Source organism: Equus quagga, chromosome 11 (genome assembly GCF_021613505.1).
Source record: "Equus quagga isolate Etosha38 chromosome 11, UCLA_HA_Equagga_1.0, whole genome shotgun sequence".
NCBI lineage: Eukaryota > Metazoa > Chordata > Mammalia > Perissodactyla > Equidae > Equus > Equus quagga.
This window is the reverse complement of record NC_060277.1, coordinates 59,244,703-59,272,128: the sequence shown is the minus strand read 5'-3', so window position 1 is coordinate 59,272,128 and position 27,426 is coordinate 59,244,703. Positions and strand designations below refer to the sequence as shown.

The 27,426-nt window shown below is 40.0% G+C and overlaps 1 protein-coding gene across 1 annotated transcript; it reads left to right on the top strand.

Moving 5' to 3' along the window:
* Positions 1-1,892: 1,892 nt before the first annotated feature.
* Positions 1,893-26,532, top strand: ZNF287 (zinc finger protein 287). Its single transcript, XM_046677715.1, has 6 exons — positions 1,893-2,125; positions 3,113-3,713; positions 4,372-4,472; positions 6,438-6,564; positions 7,031-7,117; positions 21,951-26,532. Exons 2-6 carry the CDS (start codon positions 3,311-3,313, stop codon positions 23,519-23,521), a joined length of 2,289 nt encoding a protein of 762 aa, XP_046533671.1. The 5' UTR covers positions 1,893-2,125; positions 3,113-3,310; the 3' UTR covers positions 23,522-26,532.
* Positions 26,533-27,426: the final 894 nt, after the last annotated feature.

The following is a 27,426-nucleotide window of genomic DNA, read 5'->3' as shown; positions in this document are numbered from 1 at the left end:
GCAGAACCAGTAGGACATATATACTAGGAGGTTTTTTGCAAGGAATTGTCTTACTCATTGGTGGAGGTTGACTAGGCAAGATCAAAATCCAGGGCAGTCTTTCAGGAAAGGCAGGCTGGAAGCTTGGTCTACAGAGTGTCTTCTTCATCAGAGAAGCCTCAACTCTGCTTTCAAGGCCTCTCAACTGATTGAATCGGACCTAGATTAGTGTTTCATCGAATGGCAGGAGACTGTAGCCTAGCCAAGTTGACGTATCAAAGACCAACATACTATTCAACTCTCTTTTTGTTCAAATTTGCCCAATGTGGTAATATTAAGATTCTCTGGGGCCAGACCTGTGGCGGAGTGGTTAAGTTCACACGCTCCACTTTGGCAGCCCAGGGTTCACCGGTTGGATCCTGGCTGTGGACCTACACACCACTCATCAAGCCATGCTGTGGCAACATCCCACATACAAAATAGAGGAAGATTGGCACAGATGTTAGCTCAGGGCGAATCTTCCCCATGGGAAAAAAAAAAAAAGCATACTTAAAAAAAAGAATACTCTGGGGCGGGCCCCGTGGCCGAGTGGTTAAGTCCATGCACTCTGCTGCAGCAGCCCAGGGTTTCGCTGGTTCAGATCCTGGGCGCAGACATGGCACTGCTCGTCAGGCCATGTTGAGGTGGCGTCCCACATGACACAACTAAAAGGACATGCAACTAAGATATACAACTGTGTACTGGGGGGATTTGGGGAGATAAAGCAGAAAAAAAAAAGATTGGCAACAGTTGTTAGTTCAGGTGCCAATCTTTAAAAAGAAAGAATACTCAAAAAAAAAAAAAACGAATTTCTGACACTCCTCCCATCAACAGATGGAGTCTACATTTGCCTCCACTTGATTCTGCACAGACTTATGACTGCTTTGCCCAAGAGTATGACAGAAATGATGATACGTGACTTCCAAAGCTATGTCATAATCAGTCATAGAGCTTCTCCCTTGTTCACTAGAACACCTTTTCTTGAAGCTTGGAGCTGAAATGTAAAAAGTCCAACCACCCGAGTCCTTCATGCTGAAAAGGCTACACGTAGGCACTCTGGTCAAATCCAAGCTGAGCTCTTCCTTAAGTCATCTCAGCCCACATGTGAGACACGTGAGTGAAGAAGCCATCTTGGAAGTGGACCCGTCCTGCTATCAAATCATCTTAACTGAGGCTCTGGACACAATGGAGCAGAGAAGAGCCATGTCCACTATTCTCCTTCCAAATTCCTGACCCACAGAATCCGTGAGCATAATAAAATGGTTGTTCTTTAAAACCATTAAATTTTTAGGTGGTTTGTCAACACAGCAGTAGATAACAGGAACACCTGGAATATGTTTGTCTACCCTTTTATTTTCAGAGGTTTTATGTGTCTTTGTTTTGTGTCTCTTATAAACAACCTGCTGTTGGATGTTGTTCTTTTTTCCTACCTGAAAGTCTCAGAATCAGACTCTGAGGGACTCAGAGTGAATGATTATGCACAGTAAAGTCCGAACCAGCACTTCGCTTCTTTCTGCCTTTAGACCCACATCTTTCCTGCCCATTCTTCCTCCAGGAACTCTGGCACCAGGTTTTCTCTCGTTCATTAGCACAAGGCTTCAACCTCCCCGTCCCCCTCCGCCAGATGCTGGTAGCTCCCTTACCTCCAAGTCGTCTAGCAGACCTGCCTCTGCCCAAGGAAACTTTAAACTTGCCTTTGGAACCTTTCAGGCTAACAAGCAAGTCATAGAGATGGGTGGAGGAGGTTGCCATGGAAACAGGTCCACGGAACAGGGTTCGGGCGGGGGAGGGCCGAGGCGCCGCCTCCAATTGGCTCAGCGGGCGCGCAGCGTTCTCTTTGCGCACATGCGCAGTGGCGCCGAGGCGAGGTCGCGGCGAAGCGGGGGCGCGGTGGGTTCCGGGCCGGGCCTTTCAGGCAGGCCTGGGCTGCGACGTGCGGCTGCTGCCGACACACGCTGTGCTTTCCGGGGAAGGGAAGTGGCGGAACCAGGGGCCCCTCTGCGGCGCGGGACTGAGCCCGCCACGCAGGCGCCCGCGCCCCCGCCGCCATTGTTGCCCGGGGCCTCTCGGGCCGCTCCGGCTGCGCGTCCGCCGGTCCCAGCGACAGGTAATGATGTCGCGGGCGCCGGAGCGAGTGTCCGCGCGGTCAGGGCCAGAGCCCCAGCCCGTCCACGCGTGGGCGCCCTGCTGGCGGCCTGCGGGGAGGCGAACACGGTGTGGATGCTGCTGTGGGGGCCCAGTCCCGGCGCAGCGCGTCTCCGAGTCCCGACTCCCCGGCTGCCCGCGACCCTCTGGCTAAAGAGGAGTTAGGGACACCCCCTGTGGAGGGGCGGGGAGACGAGGCCGGCGCAGGGTTCTGCAGGGCCTTGTAAACAGTTGGCTTGGGTGACACGGCTGTGGTTGAGAAGGGCTCAGTAGGAGCCCGTGGACAGGTGTTGTCGGTTGTTCTCCAGGGCAGACCTATTCTGAGGTTTTCTTCGGAATCCTGGTTTCAGATTTATTCATAAGGAATTGTCTCCTGTAGAAGCACCTAATGGGCTTTAAATCACACCACTCTCTTCTACTTGTTTCCAGTCCAACCAGCTTGTCTCCTCAGACCGCAGATAGTGAAAAGCTAGAATAGGCTGGCATTAATATGCAAAGCGAGTAAACAGCTCGCCCTTTTTTCCTGACAGTTCCCTTGGGAACCTTGAGCACTTTATTAGGAAGAAATCATCTTCCTAGTTTGTTCTAATAGATTTGTTCCGTTGTATTGAGAATCAGTTAGTCATTACAGCTTCTGTATCAGTGACTAAAATACTGAAGCATTTTTTTCTATAAAGTGTTTAATTTCTGTTTCAACAAGTTGGAAGTTTTATCTGTTGTTTGCTCATGATTCAAGTCTTTGCTTCTATCACCACCTTGTTATGGCAGTCCCAACCTCCTCCCTAGCAGACTGCATTTATCTTACAAGTCTAAGGGTATGAGAGAGAGACCAAGGTAAAAGTCTATGTGTGTTTATCTGTGCACACTGGATAGTGTATTTTTGTTTGTGTATGTGTATAGCAGAGAGCACCACGAATTCTTGACCTCGTGGTCTGTTCTTGTGTTTCAGGGTCTCTTAACCATCCCTGCAAGTTCTGGGCTCAGAATTTGTAACAAAGGCTGCTAACTCTACCTTCACTCTGTTCTGCCCCTGGCTGCAGCAGCCCTTGATATAATGTCTTTGTGGCTCTAGCATGAGTCTTCAAGCAGTTGGCTCACTACTGGAGAAATAAAGGATACTGCTAGATTGACTCTCCTGTCTGTAGCAATGTTAGCCCCAAGCAAGAGGATGACCAGTTCTTCACGCTCCCAAATCCTTCTAATGTGGAAGCCAGACAAGGCTCAGACTGGACCCCACAATGTTGAAAAGGAAACCCTTGCTTCAAGACTCTTGCGTGACGCTGAAACCTGTCGACAGAATTTTAGGAATTTTCCATACCCAGACCTGGCTGGTCCTCGAAAGGCATTGAATCAACTCCGAGAGCTCTGCCTTAAGTGGCTGAGACCTGAGATTCACTCAAAGGAACAAATCCTGGAGCTGCTGGTGCTGGAACAATTCCTGACCATCCTGCCTGGGGAGGTTAGGACTTGGGTGAAGTCCCAGTACCCAGAGAACAGCGAGGAAGTGGTGACTCTGGTGGAGGATTTGACTCAGATTCTAGAAGAGGAAGGTGAGGATTACAGAGCAGAGAGGGGAGTAATCCTGGGTGGTCAGAGAAGGCAGCTGGCATATCAGAGAGCAGCCCTTTAAAGAAATTAGGGAGAACGAACATCTGTGAGTGAGTGAGAGCAAGCTTTAACAAGAACCCCATCCTGCGTGCTGTTCCCCTTCAGATTGCTTGGAACCAAACTCGTTCTCTAAACCCAAAGGAGATGTGTCATAAAACAATGACCAGACACAACCATATTACCCCAGTGTGAGCCCTCAGGAAGGTTACCTACAGAGGCTTGAACCATTCTGCCAATAAGTCGTTTGCCTTGTGAACTGGGTTTTACAGTAACATACTTCCAAATAGGTAGAAAGGGGTCCAGAGAACATTTCCTTAGTAAGTAAAGAGATAACTCACAAAATTTACATCCATAAGAGTTTAGTAGGAAATTGTGAATTTGGTACATTTGCGTCCCAGAGCAGACTTGTTTTTGAAGCCTGCAAATGATGTTTTAGGACAAGTCATTATCCCTTCCCTCTCACTCTTTCAAGTAGGAGTGCTGTTTTTGCTTTCCTTCTGACCTATCACTTTAAGAAAGGACAGGCATCTATTTGGTGAAGGGTTCCCTAGGCTGTTCAAATAGAACTAATCTCCATCGTGGTCTCTTTCTCTTCCCTAGCTGCTCCTCAGAACTCTGCCCTTCCCCAGGAGACCCCAAAGGAAGACCCCAAAGGAAGACATGCTTTCCAGGCAGGATGGCTAAATAACTTGGTGACCAAAGTGAGTTTTAGTTTCTTCTGTGATTTTAAAAGGGCTTGGCGTGTGAGGACATTTTCTATCGTGGCCCTCTAACTTCTGTTACCCCAAAAGTCCTCTCAAGGACCTAAGCCTCAGTTTTTCTCCTTAAATCACCTTGGCCTTTTAAGGTAGGGGACTGCCCTGTATAGGGAATGGGACCCATTGCCTTCCCTTGACATGCCCTTCCTTCCTCTCTTTTTGACTTTAAGGCAGCAATATCGCCTAGAGGTTAAGGGATTGACCTCCACAGCCAGATGGGTCTAGGTTAGATTCCTGGTTCTGCCACTGAACCTGTAATTTGGGGCAAGATACATAACCACTTAAGCCTGAGTTATTCAACTCTAATAAATAGATATTCCTCTTAGATTGTGAAGATTAAATATTATGAGACTTGTTAGCCTGGATTACAGTAAGTAATAAGAGCACAGTAAGATAAACAATAGTTACTAATATTATTTTTCCTCATTAACAAAGAATTAAAGGCCATGTATTATGTTGTGTTCCTATTGATCATGAGTCTGTGTTACTTTAAGGAAGAGCAACTCAGGCCACCTTAAGAGAAAGGTCTGCTGTAAAAATATACATGGTCTGAAATTGATAACCAGAGAGAAGTTATTATTTATAGATAATATGAATGTTTACCTGAAAAACCTAAGAAAATCAAGGGAAAAACTGTTAGAAACAATAATAGAAAATTTGAGTAAAGTGACTGCTACAGAAAATGGCTTACAAAAATTAATCACTTCCTGGGCCAGCCTGGTTGCATAGTGGTTGGGTTTGTGTGCTCCGCTTTGGCAGCTGGGGTTTACAGGTTCAGATCCCAGGCACAGACCTACACACCACTCATCAAGCCGTGCTGTGGCGGCATCCCACGTAGTAAAAATAGAGGAAGATTGGGACAGATGTTAGCTCAGGGCCAGTCTTCCTCACCAAAAAAAAAAAGTCACTTCCTTAAATATACATAAAAATCAGATGATAAAATGAAATGAAAAATTCCATTCACAGTATTACCCCTCAAAATTTAAAATAGCTAGGACTAAACATGGTATAAATTTTGCAGTACCTTCATATCCTATATCATTCTATAGGACGTGAAAGAAGGCTTGAATATAAAAAACTGTCAGGGGCCGGCCCCGTGGCCAAGTGATTGGCTTCGTGCGCTCTGCCTCGGCAGCCCAGGGTTTCGCCAGTTTGGGTCCTGGGCACGGTTTGGGTGCCACTGGTCTGGCCATGCTGGGGCGGCCTCCTGCATGCCATGGCTGGAGGGACCCACAACTAAGAAAACTATGCGGCTGTGTACCGGGGGGCTTTGGAAAGAAAAAAGGAAAAATTAAAAATTAAAAAAATAAAAAACTGTCAGTTCTCCCTAGATTATAAACTGAATGTGATTTCAAAGTCCCAATATAATTTTGTAAAGAAACTTACGAAGGTTATTTGAAAAACATGCAAGAGTAATCAAGAGTATTTTTTTAACAAAAGTAAGAGCAAAGAGGTCACTAACCTTACCAGTTGTGAAATGTATCTAAAAGTACAGCAGTTCAGCAGTATGGTTATTGGTATCAGTTTTATTTTAAAAAGGAAAGAAGGGCTCTTATCATCATAGAGCACACAAAAATAAAACTTCAAATTATAACACATTGAATTTATTCTTAAGGCAAATCTTGAAAAACAAAACCATTCAACTGTCATTTATGTTTAAAACCCTTTGTTCTTTAAGATGGAGCCACCAATGCATGCACTAGTGGCAATCAAAAATGATAAATTTACTTTATTTTCAAACTTCCCTTGAGGGCAATTCAGGTATGCTCATCCATACCTTGAGTGAAGGTTTTGACTAAATAACCTTTAGGGTCCTACGAAAGCTCAAGATTCTGTGATTACCTGGTGTTATCACTATCCCCTTCCTGCTAGTCCTTGAACCAAGTTAAGTTATATTTGATGTTTTAGGAATCAATGACATTCAAAGATGTGGCTGTGGATATCACCCAGGAGGACTGGGAGCTAATGCGTCCTGTACAGAAGGAATTGTACAAAACTGTGACGTTACAGAACTACTGGAACATGGTTTCTCTGGGTAAGCATCGTCTGTGCCCACTCCTCCTCCCAGCACACGCACCAGAGTATCTTTACTTTCCTTGGTTGTTAAAAATAGGTTGGGCTTCTAAAGTACTTTGCTGAGAATGGGGTCTAGAGATGAATGTGCTCATCCTATTTGGGTACAGACATGGCTATGTTCTACTCCCTTCTCCCAAATGAAAAATCATTAAAAACTATGATGCACAGCTTCACGGGGCTGCCACCCATTGCTGCACCTTGCCCATTTCCTTCTTTCCCCGTGGTCTCCATGCACATATCCTCCAGGGTGGCAGGAAATTTTTATCCTACCTTTGAAAAGGACAGCAACCTAATTCATTAGATCATGTCCATCAACTGTTATTTTCCTATGGAGCTCTGTCCTTATGGATAAGAAGAAGTCAGGTAATAAAATTTGAACAACTGTTTATCTACAGGATAAAACTCATTATATTCCTCCTGAACAGGACTTACAGTGTACAGACCAACTGTGATTCCCATATTGGAAGAACCGTGGATGGTGATAAAGGAAATTCTAGAAGGCCCTAGTCCAGGTGAGAGAATAACCAGCAGATGAGATTCTTTGTGCTTAAGATTCTCTATTATCCTAAGTGTGCTGAGGTATATTTTTAAACACAGCCAAGTCACTTTCCACAAAGACATCCTAGCCTGTCAAGAATGCTGAGCTGTTGGCACTGCTTCCTTTACAGAGGCCATCTTCAGGAAGAGGTTTTCCAAATGTCATTTTTATACCTTTCCCCCATGTCTCAAATTTTATCCTTCTCCATGACCCCTGGGTCCTGTCACTTAAAGTTTTGTCTGGGATCAAAAATTTTAAAAATACATAAAGCCAGATAAATACAGACGGAAGTCTCCCTCCTGTTTACCACATGCACGCAGTCCTTACACCTCCCCAACACACAGCCACTGTTGTTTGTTCCTAGTTTATTCTTTCAGGGGTTTACTTTGCTTTGTTTGCATAACAAGTCAGTATAGAAATATTTTTCCTCCATTTTCCAAAATAAATGGTAGCATACTGTACACACAGTTTTGTCCTTTGCTTTTTTTACTTGAAAGTACATCTTGATAAGTGTTCCAAATGAGTAGGTAAAGAGCTTCCTTGTTCTTTTTTTAAATATCTGCATCAGATTTTACGTGTGACTCATAACTTACTGAACCTGTGCCCCATTGATGGGCTTTTTGGTTATTCCCATTCCTTTCTTCCTTCCTCCACAACAGCTTCATGTGAATGATTTCAAACCTGCAGAAGAGTTGCAGGAACATTCAACACCTGTATGTTTTTTACCTGGCATCACCAGTTGTCATCATTTAGCCACTTTTGCTTTGTCTTCGTACATACACACACACAGTTTTTGCACTGAACCATTTGAAAGTTAGTTGCAGGCGTCGTGACATCTCACACCTAAATAATTCTGCATCTGTCTTCTCAGAACGTGACCATTCTCCTACATAAACACACCATTCTCTCACTCCAAGTATTTAACATACATACAATAATGTCATCTAATGGATAGTCAAATACTCAGATTTTCCCAACTGTCCCAAAGTATCCCTTATTGATGTTTTTCTCCCCAGTGCAGGAGCCAGTCAGGAATCACATGTTCCACTTGGTTATCTTGTTCTTTAGTCTTTTAATCTAGAACTGTTCCCCAGCCTTTTCTTGTTGCTTTTTTTTAATCTTTCATGATACATTTTTTGAAGCCTTGAGGCCAGGTTTTTTGGAGAGTGACCCACAATCTAGCTTTGCCTGATTGTTTCCTCCTGATTAGATTTAAATTAAACATTTTTGCCAAGAATACTTTATAGCTGTGTACTTTCCATTCCTTTTCCTCAGAAGACACGTAATATCAATTAGTCTCATTGTTGGTGATGTTCAGTTTCATTAAGGTATTATCTACCAAATCTCTCCATTTTAAAGGATTTTTTTCTTTGTTAGTAAGTTTAATCTGCAGATTGATACTTAGAGGCTACATGATTATTCTATTCCATGATAACCTTTTATTTAAGGTTTTTAGCATCCATCGATGATCCTTACTTTATTACATTGCTGGTTGCAGAATGGTGATTTTCTGATTCAGTCATATCTTCTAAACAATTAATAGCATTCTTTTGTAAAGAATAGCTGTCCCTCCTCCCACCCCATTTTTATGTGTATATATCACTATAGACTAACAGAATTTTTAAGAATTTATTGTTAGTCCATTAATTCTAGTTTGGGGGTTTGTTTTGATGCTCAGTTGTGCCAAATTTGGTCAGTGGGAGCCTTTTTTTTTTAATTGAAGTATAATTCACATATAATTTTATGCTAGTTTCAGGTGTACAACATAATGATTCTGTATTTGTATACACTGCAAAATGATCACCACAATAAATCCAGTTACCATCCATCACCATACATAGTTACAAAATTTGTTTTTTCTTATGATGAGAACTTTTAAGATTTACTCTCTTAGCAACTTTCAAATATGCAGTACATATTCAGTGTTATTAACTGTAGCCCCCATGCTGTACATTAAATCCCCAGGACATATTTATCTTATAACTGGAAGTTTGTACCTTTTGACTCACTTCACCCATTTCACTTACCTCCCAATACCCACGTCTATCAACCACCAGTCTGTTCTCTGTTTCTATGAGCTTGTTTTGTTTTGCTTTGTTTGTTCTTTTGTTTTTTTAGGTTCCACTTAAAAGTGACATCATGCAGTAGTTGTCTTTCTCTGAACAAGTGAAATAACTTAGAATAATGCCCTCAAAGGTCCATCCATGTTGTCACAAATGGCAAGATTCCATTCTTTTTTATGGCTGAGTAGTATTCCATTGTGTATATATACACCACATCATCTTTATCCATCCATCAGTGGACACTTAGGTTGCTTCCATATCTTGGCTATTGTAGGTACTCCCATGGACGTGGGGGTGCATGCATCTTTTTGAATTAGTGTTTTTGTTTTCTTTCAATAAATACCCAGAAGTGGAATTGCTGGATCATAGAGTAGTTCTATTTTTAATTTTTTGAGGAACCTCCATAGTGTTTTCCATGGTGGCTGCACCAATTTACGTTCCCACCAACAGTGTGCAAGGGTTCCCTTTTCTCCACATCCTCACCAACACTTGTTATTTCTTGTCTTTTTCATAATAGCCATTCTGACAAGTGTGAGTTGATATCTCATTGTGGTTTTGATTTGCATCTCCCTGATAATTAGTGCTGTTGAGCATCTTTTCATGTGCCTGTTGGCCATCTCTATATCTTCTTTGGGAAAATGTCTATTCAGGTCCTCTGCCCATTTTTTAATCAGATTGTTTGCTTTTTGGCTGTTGAGTTGTATGAGTTCTTGATATATTTTGGATATTAATCCCTTATCAGATATATGATATCTGATATGCAAATGTTTTCTCCCATTTGGTAGGTTGCCTTTTCATTTTGTTGATAATTTCCTTTGCTGTACAGCAACTTTTTGGTTTGATGTAGTCGCACTTGTTTATTTTTCCTTTTGATGCCTTTGCTTTTGGAGTCAGATCTAAAAAAAATCATTGCCAAGTCCAATGTCAAGGAGCTTATTGCCTATATTTTCTTCTAGGAGTTTTATAGTTTCAGGTGTTATGTTCAAGTCTTGAATTTATTGAGTTAATTTTTGTGTGTGGTGTAAGATAGTAGTCTAGTTTCATTCTTTTGCATGTGGCTGTCCACTTTTCCCAACACCATTTATTGAAGAGACTGTCCTTTCCCGATTGTATATTATCGCCTCCTTTGTCATAGATTAATTGACCATATATGCATGGGTTTATATCTGGACTCTCTGTTCTGTTCCATTGATCTATGAGTCTGTTTTTCTGCCACTACCATACTTTTTTGATTACTATAGCTTTGTAATATAGTTTAAAATCAGGGAGCTTGATGCCTCCAGCTTTGTTCTTCATCAAGATTGCTTTGGCTGTTTGGAGTCTTTTGTGGTTTCATATAAATTTTAGGATTGTTTGTTCTGTTTCTGTGAAAAATGCCATTGGAATTTTTGATAGGGATTGCATTGAATTTGTAGACTGCTTTGGGTAATATGGACATTTTAGCAATATTAATTCTTCCAATCCATGAGCACTGGATATCTTTCCATTTACTTGCGTCTTCTTCAATTTCTTTTATCAGTGTCTTATAATTTTCAGTGTACAGTTCTTTTACCTCCTTGGTTAAATTTATTCCCAGGTATTTTGTTCTTTTTGATGTAATTGTAAATGGGATTGTTTTCTTAATTTCTCTTTCTGATAGTTTGTTGTTAGTGTATAGAAATGCAAGAGATTTTCGTATATTGATTTTGTACTCTGCAGCTTTACCAAATTCGTTTATTAGGTCTTACAGTTTTTTGGTGGAGTCTTTAGGGTTTTTGATATATAGTGTCATGCCATCTGCAAATAGTGACAATTTTACTTCTTCCTTTCCAATTTGGATGCCTTTTCTTGCTTTTTCTTGCCTTATTGCTCTAGCTAGGACTTCCAGTACTATGTTGAATAAAAGTGGTGAGAGTGGGCATTTTGTTTTGTTCCAGATCTTAGAGGAAAAGCTTTCAGCTTTTCACTGATGAGTATGATATTAGCTGTGGCCTTGTCATATATGGCATTATTTTGAGGTATCTTCCCTCTTTACCCACTTTGTTGAGAGTTTTTATGGTAAATGGATGTTGAATTTTGTCGTATGCTTTTTCTGCATCTACTGAGATGATCATGTGATTTTTGTCCTTCATTCTGTTAATGTGGTGTATTACGTTGATTGATTTGCAGATGTTGAGCCATCCTTGCAGCCCTGGAATAAATCCCACTTGATCATGGTGGGTCATCCTTTTATTTTATTTTATTTTATTTTGCTGAGGAAGATTTTCCCTGAGCTAACATCTACTGCCAATCTTCCTCTTTTTGTTTGTGAGCCACTGCCACAGCATGGCCACTGACAGACAAGTGGTGTAGGTCTGCACTCAGGAACTGAACCTGGGCCTCCAAAGCAGAGTGTGCCAAATTTAACCACTGGGTCACTGTGGCTGGCCCTATCCTTTTAACGTATTGTTGAATTTGGTTTGCTAATATTTTGTTGAGTTTTGCATCTATGTTCATCAGGGATATTGGCCTGTAGTTTTCTTTTCTTGTGGTGTCCTTGACTGGTTTTGGTGTCAGGGTGATGTTGGCCTTGTAAAAGTAGTTTGGAAGCATTCCCTCCTCTTCAGTATTTGGAAGAGTTTGAGAAGGATAGGTATTAATTCTTCTTTCAGTGATAGAATTCACCAGTGAAGCCATCTGGTCCTGGACTTTTGCTTGTTGGTAAGTTTTTTATTACTGATTCAATCTCCTTACTATTAATTGTTTTATTCATATTTTCTGTTTCTTCATGATTCTGTCTTAGAAGGTTGTATGTTTCTAAGAGATTATTAATGTCTTCTACATTGTCCAATTTGTTGGCATATAATTGTTCATAGTAGTCTTTTATGATCCTTTGTATTTCTGTGGTATCAGTTATAACATCTCCCCTTTCATTTCTGATTTTATTTATTTGAGCCCTTTTTTTTTTTCTTGGTGAATCTAGCTAAAGGTTTGTCAATTTTGTTTATCCTTTCAAAGAACCAGCTCTTAGTTTCATTGATCTTTTCTATTGTCTTTTTAGTCTTTATTTCATTTATTTCCACTCTGATCTCTATTTCCTTCCTTTTACTAACTTTGGGCTTCTTTTGTTCCTGTTTTTCTAGTTCCTTGAGTTGTAAAGTCAGATTTTTTATTTGAGATTTTTCTTATTTCTTGAGGCAGACCTGTATTACTATGAACTTCCCTCTTAGAACTGCTTTTGCTGCATCCCATGAATTTTGTGTTTTCATTTGTCTCAAGGTATTTTTTTATTTCTGTTTTGATTTCTTTGTTGACCCATTGGTTGTTCAGTAGCATGTTGTTTAATCTCCACATATTTGTGACTTTTCCATTTTTCTTCTTGTAATTGACTTCTAGTTTCATACCATTGAGGTCAGAAAAGATGCTTGATGATTTCAATCTTCTTAAATTTATTGAGACTTGTTTTGTGGCCTAACATGATCTGTTCTGGAGAATATTCTATGTGCACTTGAGAAGAATGTGTTTTCTGTTGCTTTTAGATGGAATGTTCTGTATGTATCTATTAAGTCCATCTGGTCCAATGTGTCATTTAAGGCTGGTGTTTCCTTGTTGGTTTTCTTTCTGGATGATCTATCCATTGATGTAAATGGAATATTAAAATCTCCTACTATTATTGTATTGCTGTCTTTCTTTCCCTTTAGGTCTGTTAATATTTGCTTTATATATTTAGGTGCTCCTATGTTGGGTGCATAAATATTTATAAATTTTATATCCTTTTGTTAGATTGACCCCTTTATCATTATGTAATACCCTTCTTTGGTCTTTTATTACAGTCTTTCTTTTAAAGTCTATTTTATCTAAGTATAGCTACCCTAGCTTTCTTTTTTCTATCCCTTCACTTTCAGTTTGTTTGTGGCCTTACATTTGAAGTGAGTCTCTTGTAGACAGCAAATGGGTCTTATCCATTCAGCCACTCTCTGTCTTTTGATGGGAGAATTTAGTCCATTTGCATTTAAAGTCATTATTGATAGGTATGTACTTATTGTCATTTACTTAATTTTTTTCTGGTTGTTTTGTAATTCCTTTCCTTTCTTCTTCTCTTGCTCTCTTCCTTTGTGGTTTGATGACTTTCTTTAGTGTTACGTTTAGATTCCTTTCTCATTATCTTTTGTGTATCTACTGAAGGTTTTTACTTTGTGGTTACCATGAGACTTACATATAACAACCTATATTTATAACAGTCTATTTTGTATTGATAATGACTTAAGTTTGAACACATTCTAAAACTCTACGTTTTTACTCACTCTACCACATTTTTATGTTTTTTGTATTTTGTTTTTTGTGAGTTTTTGCGGAGGAAGATTAGCGCTGAGCTAACACCTGTAGCAGTCGTCCTCTACTTTATACATAGGTCCCCGCTGATGAGTGGTGTAGGTCTGTGCCCAGGATCTGAACCCACAAACCCAGGACGCCGAAGTGGAGTGTGCTGAACTTAACCCCTACACCACACTGCCAGCCCCCACATTTTATGTTTTTGATGTCACATTTTACATCTTTTTATTTGATGTGTCCCTTAACTAATTATTTTAGAGTTATTTTTACTACTTTTATCATTTAACCTTCATACTAACTTTCTACATGATTAATCCACTATCTTTACTACATGTTCACCTTCACCGGTGAGATTTATACTTTCATATGTTTTCTTGTTGCTAAATAGTGCCCTTTCTTTTCAGCTTAAAGAAGGCCCTTTAACTTTTCTTGTAAGGCCAGTTTAGTGGGGATGAACCCCTTTAGCTTTTGCTTGTCTGGAAAGCTCTTTATCTCTTTCAGTTCTAGACAGCTTTGCCAGGTGGAGTGTTCTTGGATGGAAGTTTTTTCCTTTCAGCACATTAAATATATTGTGCCACTCCCTCTGGCCTGAAAAGTTTCTGCTGAAAAATCTGCCCATAGTCTTATGGGGGATCCTTGTATATAACAAGGTGTTTTTCTCTCGCTGCTTTAAAGATTCTCTTTAACTTTTGACATTTTAATTATAATGTGTCTTGGTGGAGATCTCTTTGGGTTCATATTATTTGGAACTCTTTGGGCTTCCTGGATCTGAATGTCTGCTTCCCCCAGGTTTAGGGACGTTTTCAGCATTATTTCTTCAATAAGTTTTCTGCCCCTTTCTCTCTCTCTTGTCCTTCTGGAACTCCTGTAATGCAGATGCTTCATGTTGTCCTATGAGTCCCTTAAGCTATCTTCCCTTTTTTAAATTCTTTTTTCTTTTTGCTGCTCTGTTTAAATGAGTTACACTGCCCTGTCTTTGAGATCACTGATCCTTTCTTCTGCTTCGTCTAGTCTGCTGTTGAACCTCTCTAGTATTTTTCAATTCAGTTATTCTATTGCTCAGCTCTATGACTTCTCTTTGGTACTTTCTTATATTTTCTCTTTGTTATAGTTTTCACTGTGTTCAACCATTCTTTTCCCAAGTTCAGTGAGCATCTTTATGATGATTACTTTGAACTCTTTGTCAGGTTAATTACATATCTTCATTTCATTAAGATTTCTTTATGAGGTTTTTATCTTTTTTTTGTTGTTTGGAACATATTCCTCTATTTCCTCATTTTGCTTGATTCTCTGTTTGTTTTTATGTATTAGGCAAAACAGCTGCTTCTCCCAGTCTTGAAGGAGTGGCCTTATGTAGGAGATGAACTTTGTCTCTTGAACTTTGTGATTGTCCCAACAGCCTGATTTATTTTTAATAGCTCCAGTTGTTGCGGGTGTGCGAAGACCTGTCAGTGTTGCAGAGGGAGGATCTCAGTCAGCACCTAGCCTCAGGCTGATGGGAAGCCAGATCCCCAGGCAGCAGCTTTTAAAGTATATAAATATATACAGTCCTGTGGGACCACAATCGTAAACCCTGTTGGCCTCCAGACCAAGCAATCTGGAGGTCTCCCCTGTGCAACAGTTACAAAAATTGGGGCTCCAGAGGATAGTATGAGCTCCTTTCTGGGAGGTACCTGCGAGCCATAGCAAGGCACAGGGAGAGCACAAAGATAGCATGTCCTGTCCTATCTTCCCTTTGAGCACCTCTGTGGCCTCCTGAATGTGTGGCCTCCTGAAATATGTGGCAAACTGAAGCCGGCTTCAGGCTGAGTGAAGCTCCCAGACAAGCAGACAGGCCTTTCACAGGAAGACTGGGAGTGTGTTTCAGTCTACTGTCTGTGCAGCGCGCTGGAGGTGGTAGCTGCCAAGAATTGTTTCCGATTATTACAGTCTTGGACCCAAGAACACAGGCCCTGCTGGCCACCAGAGCCAGGCAACCAAGGAACGTCCCCTCTGGCAGCCGGAAAAACTGGGGCACCAACACGCATAAGAACTCCCCTCCAAAACATACTGGCACTCTGGAGCACAGCAGAGGGAGAGCGTAAAGATGGTGCCTGCCTGTGAGGTCTCTGGAAAGGTTTCCAGTCAGCTCCTAGGTCTGTAAGTAGTAGCCTGTCCCTCAGGCTGCAGCTATGATGATAAGCTTACACTCCTCTCTCACAGAGAGACTGGACTCCTGAGTCTGTTGCCTCTCTCTATGCCCTGAGGGTAGTGGCTGTTTAAGAATTTTTTCTCTGTTGGTCATAGTCTTGTAGGACCTGTGAGCATAAGCCCTGCTGGCCTCCAGAGCCAGGTGATGCAGAGTTGTCTTTTGGCAGCAGTTGCACAAATCAGGGCACCAGAGAAAGCTATAAGCTCCACTCTGGGAGATAGCAGCAAGCTGGAGTGAGGCAGAGGGAAAGTACCAAGACTGCACCCACCAGACTGTTTCCCGAGAGCACCTCTAGAGGCCCCAGGAGTAGGCCAGACCAGGAACCTGCCCCTCAGGCCAGAGCTCCTGGAAGGCACTTAGACCTCCTCCTCAGAAAGACTGGGGGTGTGTTTCAGTCTGCTGTCTGTGCAGCGCACTGGGGGTGGTAGTCTGCCAAGAACTGTCTCTCCAATTGTTATAGTCGCCTGGGACCCAGGAACACAAGTTCCCCGGGCCTCCAGAGCCAGGCGCTCAAGGTGTGTCCCCTGGGCTGCCACTGCAAACGCTAGGGCACCAGACATCAGTAAAACCTCCTCTCTGGGAGCTACTGCCACTGTGGAGCATGGCAGAGGGAGAGTGCAAGGATGGCGCATGTGCACCAGCTTTAGCGAGGCAGAGCGCAAAAATGGCACCCACCAGTGCCTCTGTCCCAAGAGAGAATCTCAACAGTACCCTGCCTCTCCAGCAGATGCTTTAAGATTAGCAAATGAATCTCCTTCACAGATAGTCTGGGCCCTGGGGCAAGTGAGTCTGCGTTTGAGCCCTTCAAGAGCTGTCTCTCAGTTCGATATCCCCACCCCCCTCCCCGGTTCTGATGGATGCGAGTCCCATTGGTTTTCAAAGCCAGATGTTTTGGGAACTGTCTGTCAGGTGCAGGTCTTAAGGGTTGAGGTTCCTGATGTGATGTATGAACTTTTGGCTCCTCAGGGACAAGCTTGGATCTGTGAGATCCCTCCTAATTGTGGATCGCCATGCCAGGGTAGGATTGTTGGTGAGACTCGTTCAGCCTCTCCTGCCCGCCTTGATGTGGCCCTTTTCTCCTTTGCTGTGAAGCAGCTCTTCAGCTAGTTTTCAAGTCTTTTCCAGGGGGAGTTGTTCCAGATATAGCTGTAGATTCAGTGTTTCTGTGGGAAGACGTGAGTTCGGGATCTTCCTATATTGCCATATTGGACCACCTCAGTAGGACCCTTTAAAACCAGATCCAGTGTCTTTTTAAGATGTCCCCATTAGTCTTTGAGCATTTCCTTGCTTTCTGGCACAACATGTTCTTTAAGCTGACCTTGTGCCTACCTTAGACCTGGAATTTCTCTAAGGAACCATGGTTCATTTTAACGGGGAATAGTACTTAGAAACAAAGATCTGGGCGGTAAGTGTGCTGACTGCCATGGGTACCATTGCTTCTAGATCTGTTCAGTGGATAGAGCTGGGAAATATGTCTATATATATGTATGAATGTATGTAGTGTTTTTTTTAAATCATGAGTTAATACTGGTAACTCTAATTCAAATCCAACACTACAAGGGTATTCCATTTTGTATCTCCCGATATTTCATTTTGTATTTCCTTTCCCATACAATGAGTAACCTGGTTCCAAACAGTATCAGTATATTTACTCATTTGCTCTTTCATATAATACACACTAAAATGGTTTCATAATTATATCAATATCACTACTAATAACAAACTAGGTAAAGTTCAAAGTTTTGTCCTTAGGATTTATTCCACTAAGAGTATACAGAATTCTGGGTTCAAAAGTTACATGAATGCTTTCCTTCTGGTTATCTGAATAGTTTGATATACAGTTAAGTTTGTTGGTTCCATTTGTGTTCAATTTTAATGTTTTCTCTATTTCTTGGTTTTTTATTTAATTTTATGTTTTTGAGTATGTAAAAATGTTAACATGGTTCAGAAGTCAAAGCTATACAGAAAGTTCTGCACTCCCATCCCCTCTGCCCTGTTCCCATCTGTTCTCTGTAGGCAACCATGTTCATTTGTTTCTGGTTTATTCTTTGCAGAAGTAAATCATAAGTATGTTTTTATATCTCCTTTTGTATACAAAAGAAGTACACTATACTCTTTTGCATTTTGCTTTTCTGTTTCCTTTATTTTAATTTAAGGCTCTGACTTCTAGTATATCATACAATATTGATGCTAGAATACAGCATTAACAGTAAATTAAACAATAATGACAGAATATAATATGCTACCTTAGAGTGAATTGCTTCACTTTTTAAAACTTTATCTGTTTTTTAAACTTTAACTTATCTGGTCATTAGGTATTTTAAGGGTCATACTACTTGAAAAGCAAATTCTCATAATTTATGGCCTTCCTTGCCTTAGTTGGCAGAATGACACAAAATACACGTATAGCACACTTAATTCTTTGGGGAAAGATTTCAGCACACTCCCAACACTGAGAAAACATACATGGCATAATGGAAATAAGCCTGGACTAGAGTCGGGATAGTCTTCTGGGAGGCACTGCTGTTCTGGGACCACTTTGAGTTGACTTCTCAGGATGAGTTTTTTAGATCATTCAGGTGGCATGAGTTAGGGCTGTAAATCCACAATGGGGGCAGTTTATGCTTAGATATTTGGGGGAGAGATTTTTCTCCCACCAAAGAGCACTGAGACAGAAAGGCAAGTTCCTTTTTTCCTTCTGTAGAGATGAGCTTCTTGGGGTTTTGTTTGTTTTTTTAGCCTATCCTTATACAGAATGTAATGCAGAGTGTCACCCTCCTTCCAGGGTTGGGCTCCAGGCTTTGTCTTCTGTCCCCTAAGCCCCTTGCACCCTCAAGCTTAAGGAGGATTGAGGAGTCATCTCAGGCAGTCAGCTTCAACTCTTGCTAACTTCCTGTCTTCCTGTTTTTACTTGATTTTTGACCTCTGAGGATTTTACTTTCTTACCAGCTCAGAGATACAGGATAAGTTGAACCTCTAGTCAGTCATACTTCAGGAAATGGAAACTTTGATAATTCGCAAATATAGTAGTATTGGTCTTTGATGGCCATTCCTGTCTCAGAACTTCTGTAGTTCTTTATATTTATACAGGACCTAGCCGTGCTTTCAGGTTCAACTCAAGTTATACCCTCCCCTACAAAGCTTTCCTTGATTACCCGAGTCAACACTGACCCCTTTTATGAGGAATATTATACCACTCTTTGGCCCTGTTGACCAACAGATACTGCTGACCGATGCTTTTTGGTTAATTATATACACATATTTAAGCTTAATGGTTAAAGATTTCAGTTTCTAAACTTCCAATAAACTGATTGGTTTAAAGTGTATGCTTATAGTAGCAATTTCTTTATGGTCATTGTTCAAACTTGTTACTTTAAGCTTCTTTATAACTTTAGCACTTTCTTTTCAGGTATATGGAACAGACTGTCATAGACTGATTCTGATTACATAGAAGTTAAACTCAGCTTCTAGTCCTATCTCATCTTTTTTATGTATATATACACTCCTAACCTATACAGTCCATTAGCATTCTCATTTTATTTTTTTAGAGGGGGAATAACAAATCCTGGTTTGATAAATGTTGTTTTTAAATTTTTTCTTTTATAAAAGTAATAGAACTACATTTCTAGTACTCAATAACAATAAAAATAATATAGCCAATTTGTTGAAAATTTTAAAATATTTTTAAAAACCTGTAATCTGATTGTTAGCATTTTGATAATATTTGTCTAGTTCTAATGAGTTTTCATGCTAGTTATGATACTGCTTTTTTCATTTAACATTACACTTAAGAATTTCCTAGTGTCGACTCTGATTTTTGTATTTGAATCAAAGGAATAAAAGTAGTTTGTAAATTCAGGCAGTACAAGGACGCAAAATGAAATATGTCTCCCTCCCTCACCCGTTACCAGGACCTTCTCCCCTTAGATGATCACTGTCTGTGTGATAGTGTGTGTGTGTGTGTGTGTCTATAATGCACAGAGCATATCTTTACAGAGATGGCATCTTCCTCTACATGCTGTTATATACCTCTTTTTTTCACTTAATGTATCCTACCCACCATTTCATACCAATGAACATTTTTATCATTATCAATATTCCATTATCCCCTATGCTATCTAGTCCTTTATTGATGGACGATTCTATTGAATGGATATATATGCAAAGCTGTTATACTTTGCATCTTAGAAAGTTTCTGAACTGCCCAGTACCATTTTTGCTATATTATAAACTCCATATTTGATTATATTTCATTATATAATTCTTAATATTTACAAGTTCTGTGTTTCCTACCTGACTTAAAAGGAGAAAGGTATTGTAACTTAAATTTGTTTTAATCCTTCATAACGGAAACATAATGGGCATCAACAGATACATACATGATGGCTTTGCAGCCAGGTTTGGGGTCAGAGTCTTTTTGTTATGTGTATGTGTGTGCTTCCATTTGAGTTCACCTTTTTACAACAAGTTATTGTCATTTATTTTATCAAGTCACTTCAGTGGCCACCATATGCAAAGTCTTGGGCCATTTTCTGAAGGAGATGTAAAAGAAGTGTAAGCCATTTCCAGAGTTTACATCTAAGTTGGAAATATAAGAAACACACAAAATTGTGAAATAATAATATAAGGCCAACTTTTGTCACAGCCTCAACATTATTATGGTTGAACCATAAGAAACTGCTGATATTCAACCATATTGACCTACAGAAAAGGGAATTTCATATGATTCAACCTATTCTGTACTTTAGGATTCTAAGGAGAGAGAAACATGAGCTGGGCCATGAACATCTTTTTTAATAGGTGGAGAAGGTATCATAAGAAAAGGCCTAGGGGCTGGCCCCATGGCCAAGTGGTTAAGTTCGCACGCTCCGCTGCAGGCGGCCCAGTGTTTCATTGGTTCGAATCCTGGGCGCAGACATGGCACTGCTCATCAAACCATGCTGAGGCAGCGTCCCACATGCCACAACTAGAAGGACCCACGACTAAAATATACAACTATGTACCGAGGGGCTTTGGGGAGAAAAAGGAAAAAAATAAAATCAAAAAAAAAAAAAAGAAAAGGCCTAGGGGCCAGCCCAGTGGCACAGCGGTTAAGCGTGCACAGTTCTGCTTCTCGGTGGCCTGGGGTTCACTGGTTCGGATCCTGGGTGTGGACATGGCACCGCTTGGCACGCCATGCTGTGGTAGGCATCCCACATATAAAGTAGAGGAAGATGGGTACGCGTGTTAGCTCAGAGCCAGTCTTCCTCAGCAAAAAGAGGAGGACTAGCAGTAGTTAGCTCAGGGCTGATCTTCCTCAAAAAAACCAAAAAGTACTAATGATGTATTCAAAAATATTCATAATATCAATAAAATTAATTTAAAAAAAAAGAAAGAAAAGGCCTAGAGTCTGGAATTAGCATGGCACCAATAGAAGATTATGAGGAAGTAGTTTTAACTTATGTGGGTAACTTTGAACTTTAAAGTTAAGCTGAATATGAGGTGTGGTGGAAGATATAGTAGAATAGAAAAGGCTGGATTATTTTGGGACTAAAGGTCAAGTGGAGGTAATTTGAACTTCTTTTTTCTCTCTTTCTTGAATTTTTGTCCTTTAAGCGACTGATCCTCAAACTTTAGTGTGCATCAAAACCTCCTAGAGGGCTTGCTAAAACAGATTGCTCAGCCCCACTCCCAGAGTTTCAGATTCAGTATGTCTGGGTGGGGCCCAATAATTTAACGTAGTCCCAGCTGATAGTGATGTTCTGCCAGTGGTCTGGGAACTGTACTTTGGAGAACCATTGCTTTAGGCTATAGAAGAATTACTAAAAACATTTAAGCAGGAAAACACTCCCTGAAGTTGCTTTTGGAATATTATGTAGAATTGTGCAGAGTAGGTTGGAAGAAGGAGTGATGACATTAGCATGCCTACTTTATGAACCCATTGTATAAATTATAATGTATGTAAGTAATTATGCAATTCAAGTCATCCCAAGTTATCCCTCACAGTCTTCACCAGTTTCTCTTCTCAGCTCTGTCACCTGACCTAACCTATTTTATTTACTCTGTGCCCTTGCCAAATAGTAAGGAGCCTCTCCTTTTTCAAAAGTTTAGTCTCCTGTTTTTCTTCCCTTTTATTCTCCTTTCCCAAGTGTTAAGGACCATGTTATGAGGTTGTCAGAACCATAGTCTTTTTAGGCATTTTACTCATGTTCATTATTTTGTTTCTGTTTTGGCAGTTTCCTTTCTCCAAATAGAGAAAAACTTTTATTTTCTTTTTATTTCAGAACGGGAAACAGAAGCCCAAGAGCATACTCCAGTTAAAAATATTTCTAAACTCACAAAGGATGGAACCAGGACCATCAAATTGGAAGAACGATTTGACTATGATGACAGATTAGAGAGGCAAGCAACAGATAGCTTCAGGAAAATTCCCACTAATGGAAGAGATTTCAGGTTGAAGTCAGTCCTTTCACAAGAAGATGACCCTACAGAAGAGTGTCTTAGTAAATATGATATATATAGAGAGAGTTTTGAAAAGCATTCAAACCTAATTATACAGTTTGGTACCCAATCAGATAATAAAACTTCTGTGTATAACGAAGGCAGGGCAACCTTCAGTCACGTCTCATATGGTATTGTACATAGGAAAATACTTCCTGGAGAGAAGCCTTATAAATGTAACGTGTGTGGAAAAAAGTTTAGGAAATACCCATCCCTCACAAAACACCAAAGTACCCATGCCAAAGAGAAATCTTATGAATGTGAAGAATGTGGGAAAGAGTTCAGGCACATCTCATCCCTTATTGCACATCAGAGAATGCATACTGGAGAAAAACCGTATGAATGCCACCAGTGTGGTAAGGCCTTCAGCCAGCGTGCACACCTTACTATACATCAGAGAATTCATACAGGAGAGAAACCCTATAAGTGTGATGACTGCGGGAAGGACTTTAGTCAGCGGGCACACCTTACTATACATCAAAGGACACATACTGGAGAGAAACCATATAAATGCTTGGAATGCGGTAAAACCTTCAGCCACAGTTCATCACTGATTAATCATCAGAGAGTTCATACTGGAGAAAAACCTTATATATGCAACGAATGTGGGAAAACTTTCAGTCAGAGTACACACCTCCTTCAACATCAAAAAATACATACTGGAAAGAAACCATATAAATGCAATGAGTGTTGGAAAGTGTTTAGTCAGAGTACTTACCTTATTCGACATCAGAGAATTCATTCTGGAGAGAAGTGTTATAAATGTAATGAATGTGGAAAGGCCTTTGCTCATTCCTCAACTCTTATTCAGCATCAAACTACTCACACTGGAGAGAAATCCTATATATGTAACATATGTGGGAAAGCCTTCAGCCAGAGTGCAAACCTTACTCAACATCATAGAACACATACTGGAGAGAAACCGTATAAATGCAGTGTGTGTGGGAAAGCATTCAGCCAGAGTGTACACCTTACTCAACATCAGAGGATTCATAATGGAGAAAAGCCCTTCAAATGCAATATATGTGGGAAAGCATATAGACAGGGTGCAAATCTTACTCAACATCAAAGGATTCATACCGGAGAGAAACCCTATAAGTGTAATGAATGTGGGAAAGCTTTTATTTATTCCTCATCACTTAATCAACATCAGAGAACTCACACTGGAGAAAGACCCTATAAATGTAATGAATGTGATAAAGATTTTAGCCAGAGAACATGCCTTATTCAACACCAGAGAATTCACACAGGAGAGAAGCCCTATGCATGCCGTATATGTGGTAAAACCTTCACCCAGAGTACAAACCTTATTCAGCATCAGCGCGTTCATACAGGTGCCAGACATCGTAATTAACACAGGAGACTTCTTTTAGGTTTTACAACTTAATCATTTAAGTTTTATTTTGTACTCTGTGTGTTAAAAATTATTCAAAAGAAGTGCAATATATGTTAGATATTACTCAGCAAAAGTATCAGAATTAGTAACGTGGATATAACCTATTTAAGTTTAATGTGAAATTTAAGAAGAAAACTACATTCACTTCTCAACCTTTATTTGATATCAGTTTAATTCATTCCAGAAAGAAACCGTATGAAAGAGCACTCAAAAATCTGTAACTCACCAACTCTTGCTGTATTTCAACTACTTCTTAATGAGGCCTTATGAGTGAAATTTGGGAAAGCTTCCATCAAGTAGAGATTTCACACTAGAGAGTAATCCTGGGATGATAGAAAAGAAAAAGCTGCTTTCAGGCATCCCAGCTTTGAAGCCTTAAATATGTAAAGGGTTCCCTTCCCCTTTTTACTTCCCTGTTCCTATCATGTCATAACTGCCATGTGGAACCAGTAGGTTTGCCCAAAAAAAAAAAAACAGTTGAAAGTACCTTAAAGATTTCTGTGTGACCACTGTTTAATTACCCTTTCCTTTAAATACTGAAATATTAAGGGAAGAAAAGCTTAATGAAAGATCTGTTAGGATAAAGAAACTAATGTTGTGTATATAACTCTTAGACGTGTACAAATTTAGTTAAACCCAAAAATTAAACACCCAAGCTTAATTTAATCTTTAAAACATATTAACCTTAGTTTCACTAGGTTCTGACATCTGTCGTCCTAGAGGAAAAAATAAGAATACAATTCTCATTTTTTTTACCTGACTCCTAAATTCCTAACTTAAGGTTCCCTTTTGACTGTTTTACTGTAAAGAGTCCATTTCTTCCACTGAAACACGTGTTTCTTGAGTGCCTACTGTGCTCAGGCCCAGACTTTGTAATTGGATCCTTTCAGGGCTTGTATATAATGCTGAGAGTCACAGCTGACGTAAGCAACAGAAAGCTTTCTAAAGTGATGAAAGATAAAGGAAGGACATGGTCTTAATTCCTGGGTCGTGGAATGAGCCTAAGAAACCTGCTAAATGGGTTGCCGAATAGGACCGTCTGTCCCAAGACAAGAAAGTAATGGAAGCAGCTATTTAAATAGTGTGAGGATAAGTAAGTAATGGGAAATAGCTTTGAGTTCACTGTGGAAAGTGGGTCAGGAAAAAATCAAGGTGAAGACTTAACAGTGAGGAAAGAGAATATACACAGCTAACGGTTATAACATGTTATTGGACTTGATTTACCTGAGAAAATAAGAGTGACGAATTGAATTAAAAAAATCAGCCTGTTTATATAAGAAGAAACTAAAAATGAAATGACTGATTTTAAAGGAATAATTAGAATTGGTACTTCTTCATACGTGTAAGTAAAATGGGGATTACTCTTAAAATATCAGAAAAAAAATTTCATTGGAAAAAGCATTGATGCAGAAATATCATTGATGGCAGATCATAACTGAGTTTGTGTGGTCCTAAACAACATAAAAGGAAAACTAGCAGAAATAGAAATAGAAATAGGTCAAAATACTACAGTAGTCCCCCCTTATCCGCGGTTTTGCTTTCTGTGGTTTCAGTTGCCCACAGCCACAGTCCAAAAATATTAAATGGAAAATTCCAGAAATAAACAATTCATAAGTTTTAAATTGCGCACTGAGTAGCGTGATGAAACCGTGTTGCCGTCCTACTGTGTCCCACTCGGAATATGAATTATCCCATTTGCTGGATCCCCAACCATCGACATGGTCATGGCCCGATGATCCTCCTCCTGACATATCAGAAGGTCAGTAGTAGCCTACCGCTATGTCACAATGCCTACGTCATTCACCTCTCTTCATCTCATCACATAAGCATTGTGTCATCTCACATCATCACAAGAAGGGTGAGTACAGTACAATCAAATCTTTAGAGAAGGACCACATGCACATAACTTTCATTATAGTATGTGTTCTATTTTATTGTTAAACTTTTATAGTACCCTAATTGTAACCTTTATCATAGTAGGTATGTATAGGAAAAAAGTAGTACATATAGGTTTTGGTACTATCCACAGTTTCAGGCATCCACTGGGGGCCTTGAACACGTCCCCCATGGATAAGGGAGCACTCCTGTATTGTATTTAATATCCACAGCATTCCACTATCAGAATATAAGACCCATATACTGAGAGCTGAGATTTTATCTTTTGTTTCTTCAGTGCCTTGCGAATGGTGGTCAATGTCTGTTGGTTGAATTAATGAATAAATAAGTAGAGTTGAGTAACAACGTAAAATTAACATATGGAGTGAAATTGGTAGAATTTAAAATACTTTTTTGTGCATACATAAAGAAATATAAATATTGGTGATTTACTGGGTAATAGGAACTACTTAAAAATGAAAAAGCAGAATCCCCAAATCTTAACAATGCGGATATTCCTAAAGAGATCATGGGACATCTTTGCACAGGGAGTTTTCCTGAGCTAGGTGAGGAAAAATTGATAGAAATCCTGGTGCTGTGAATATCAGTTTAAGCACATGTTGACCATGCAGCTTCATTGGGACGTTACTGTTTTTATAAACATCCTACAAACAGGTGCTGAAGGGAAGACCTGGGTGCTAGCATCTTAAAGGCTTTCTTGTTGAGTCTTTTCTTCAAGAAGTTGCTTTCCGTCATCCTCACGTTAGTTAACCTTGATGTCGTGGAATCATCACAAAGTGTAGATTGTCTCCAGGTTGCATAACACTCAGATTATGCTTATGCCGTAGTAATGTTAAAAAATAACCATTGTAGTTAAGATGCAGTTTTTGTAATGCTACTTCACAGCTTACACCACACGTTTTTCTCCTGGAGTGAATGTGTGGAGTATTCAGCGTCCATAGCACCTTTCTTTGCATTCATTTGTATTTCCTGCCTTGGTGTGTTTTATGTAAATAATGCATTTTATAAAGTCTTCCACTGAGGCAACTGATGCCCTATAAAATAATGGGATAATAATGATAGTGAGAATCCTAGATCTTTGTCTATTTTTCCCACTTTTATAGTTGTCTAACCCACATGTAATTCGCTTTTTAGAAAAGTCTTATTTTCCACAACTTTTGATTATGAAAATGTTCAAATAGAAAAGTTAAATAATAAAACAAACTGTATATCCACCATCCAGATCAAAAATTAACATTTTGGCATACTTTTTAGTGAACAGTTGGAAAGTAACTTACAGACAGGACATTTAACCCCTAAAAACTGAAGCACGCATCTCATAAAAATAAAGACAGGCTTTTACACAGCCATGCTACCGTTACACACCTCAGAAATGAAAGTAATTCCCTGATAGCTAATGCTTAGTCCTTGTTGAAGTTTTCCCTGTTGATCTAGTCAAGTTTCACACGTTATATTTGATTATTATGTCTGTTTCATCTGTCTAGACAGTCTCCCACCTTTGATTTTTTTCCAGGACTTTTTTTTTTTTTAAATAGAGCACAGGTCAGTTGTAGAATGTCTCACATCCAGGATTTAACTGATTGTTTATATGTCGTTTGTTTATCTTGTTCCTGTAGTTTCTATAAATTAGCAGTTAGGGCCAAAGACTTGATGAATTCAGGTTAAACTTTTTTTTTTAAGTATGCCTTTTTTTTTTTTGGTGAGGAAGACTGACCCTGAACTAACATCTGTTGCCAATCTTCCTTTTTTTTTTCCTTCCTCCCCAAAGCCCTGGTACATAGTTGTATATCCTAGCTGCAGGTCATTCTGCTTCTTCTATGTGGGATGCCACCACAGCATGGCCTGATAGGCAGTGTGTAGGTCCGCGCCCAAGATCCCAACCAGCAAATCCTAGGCTGCCGAAACGGAGCATGCAAAGTTAACCAGTCGGCCACGGTGGGGGGGCAGGTTAAACATGTTTCCATTAA

Bases quoted from the DNA above. Each gene is read 5' to 3' on its own strand.
- ZNF287 (XM_046677715.1), top strand. From the start codon at position 3,311: ATGTTAGCCCCAAGCAAGAGGATGACCAGTTCTTCACGCTCCCAAATC. The intron at 4,473-6,437 runs GTGAGTTTTAGT...TTGATGTTTTAG, and splicing joins TAAATAACTTGGTGACCAAA to GAATCAATGACATTCAAAGA. The intron at 6,565-7,030 runs GTAAGCATCGTC...CCTCCTGAACAG, and splicing joins CTGGAACATGGTTTCTCTGG to GACTTACAGTGTACAGACCA.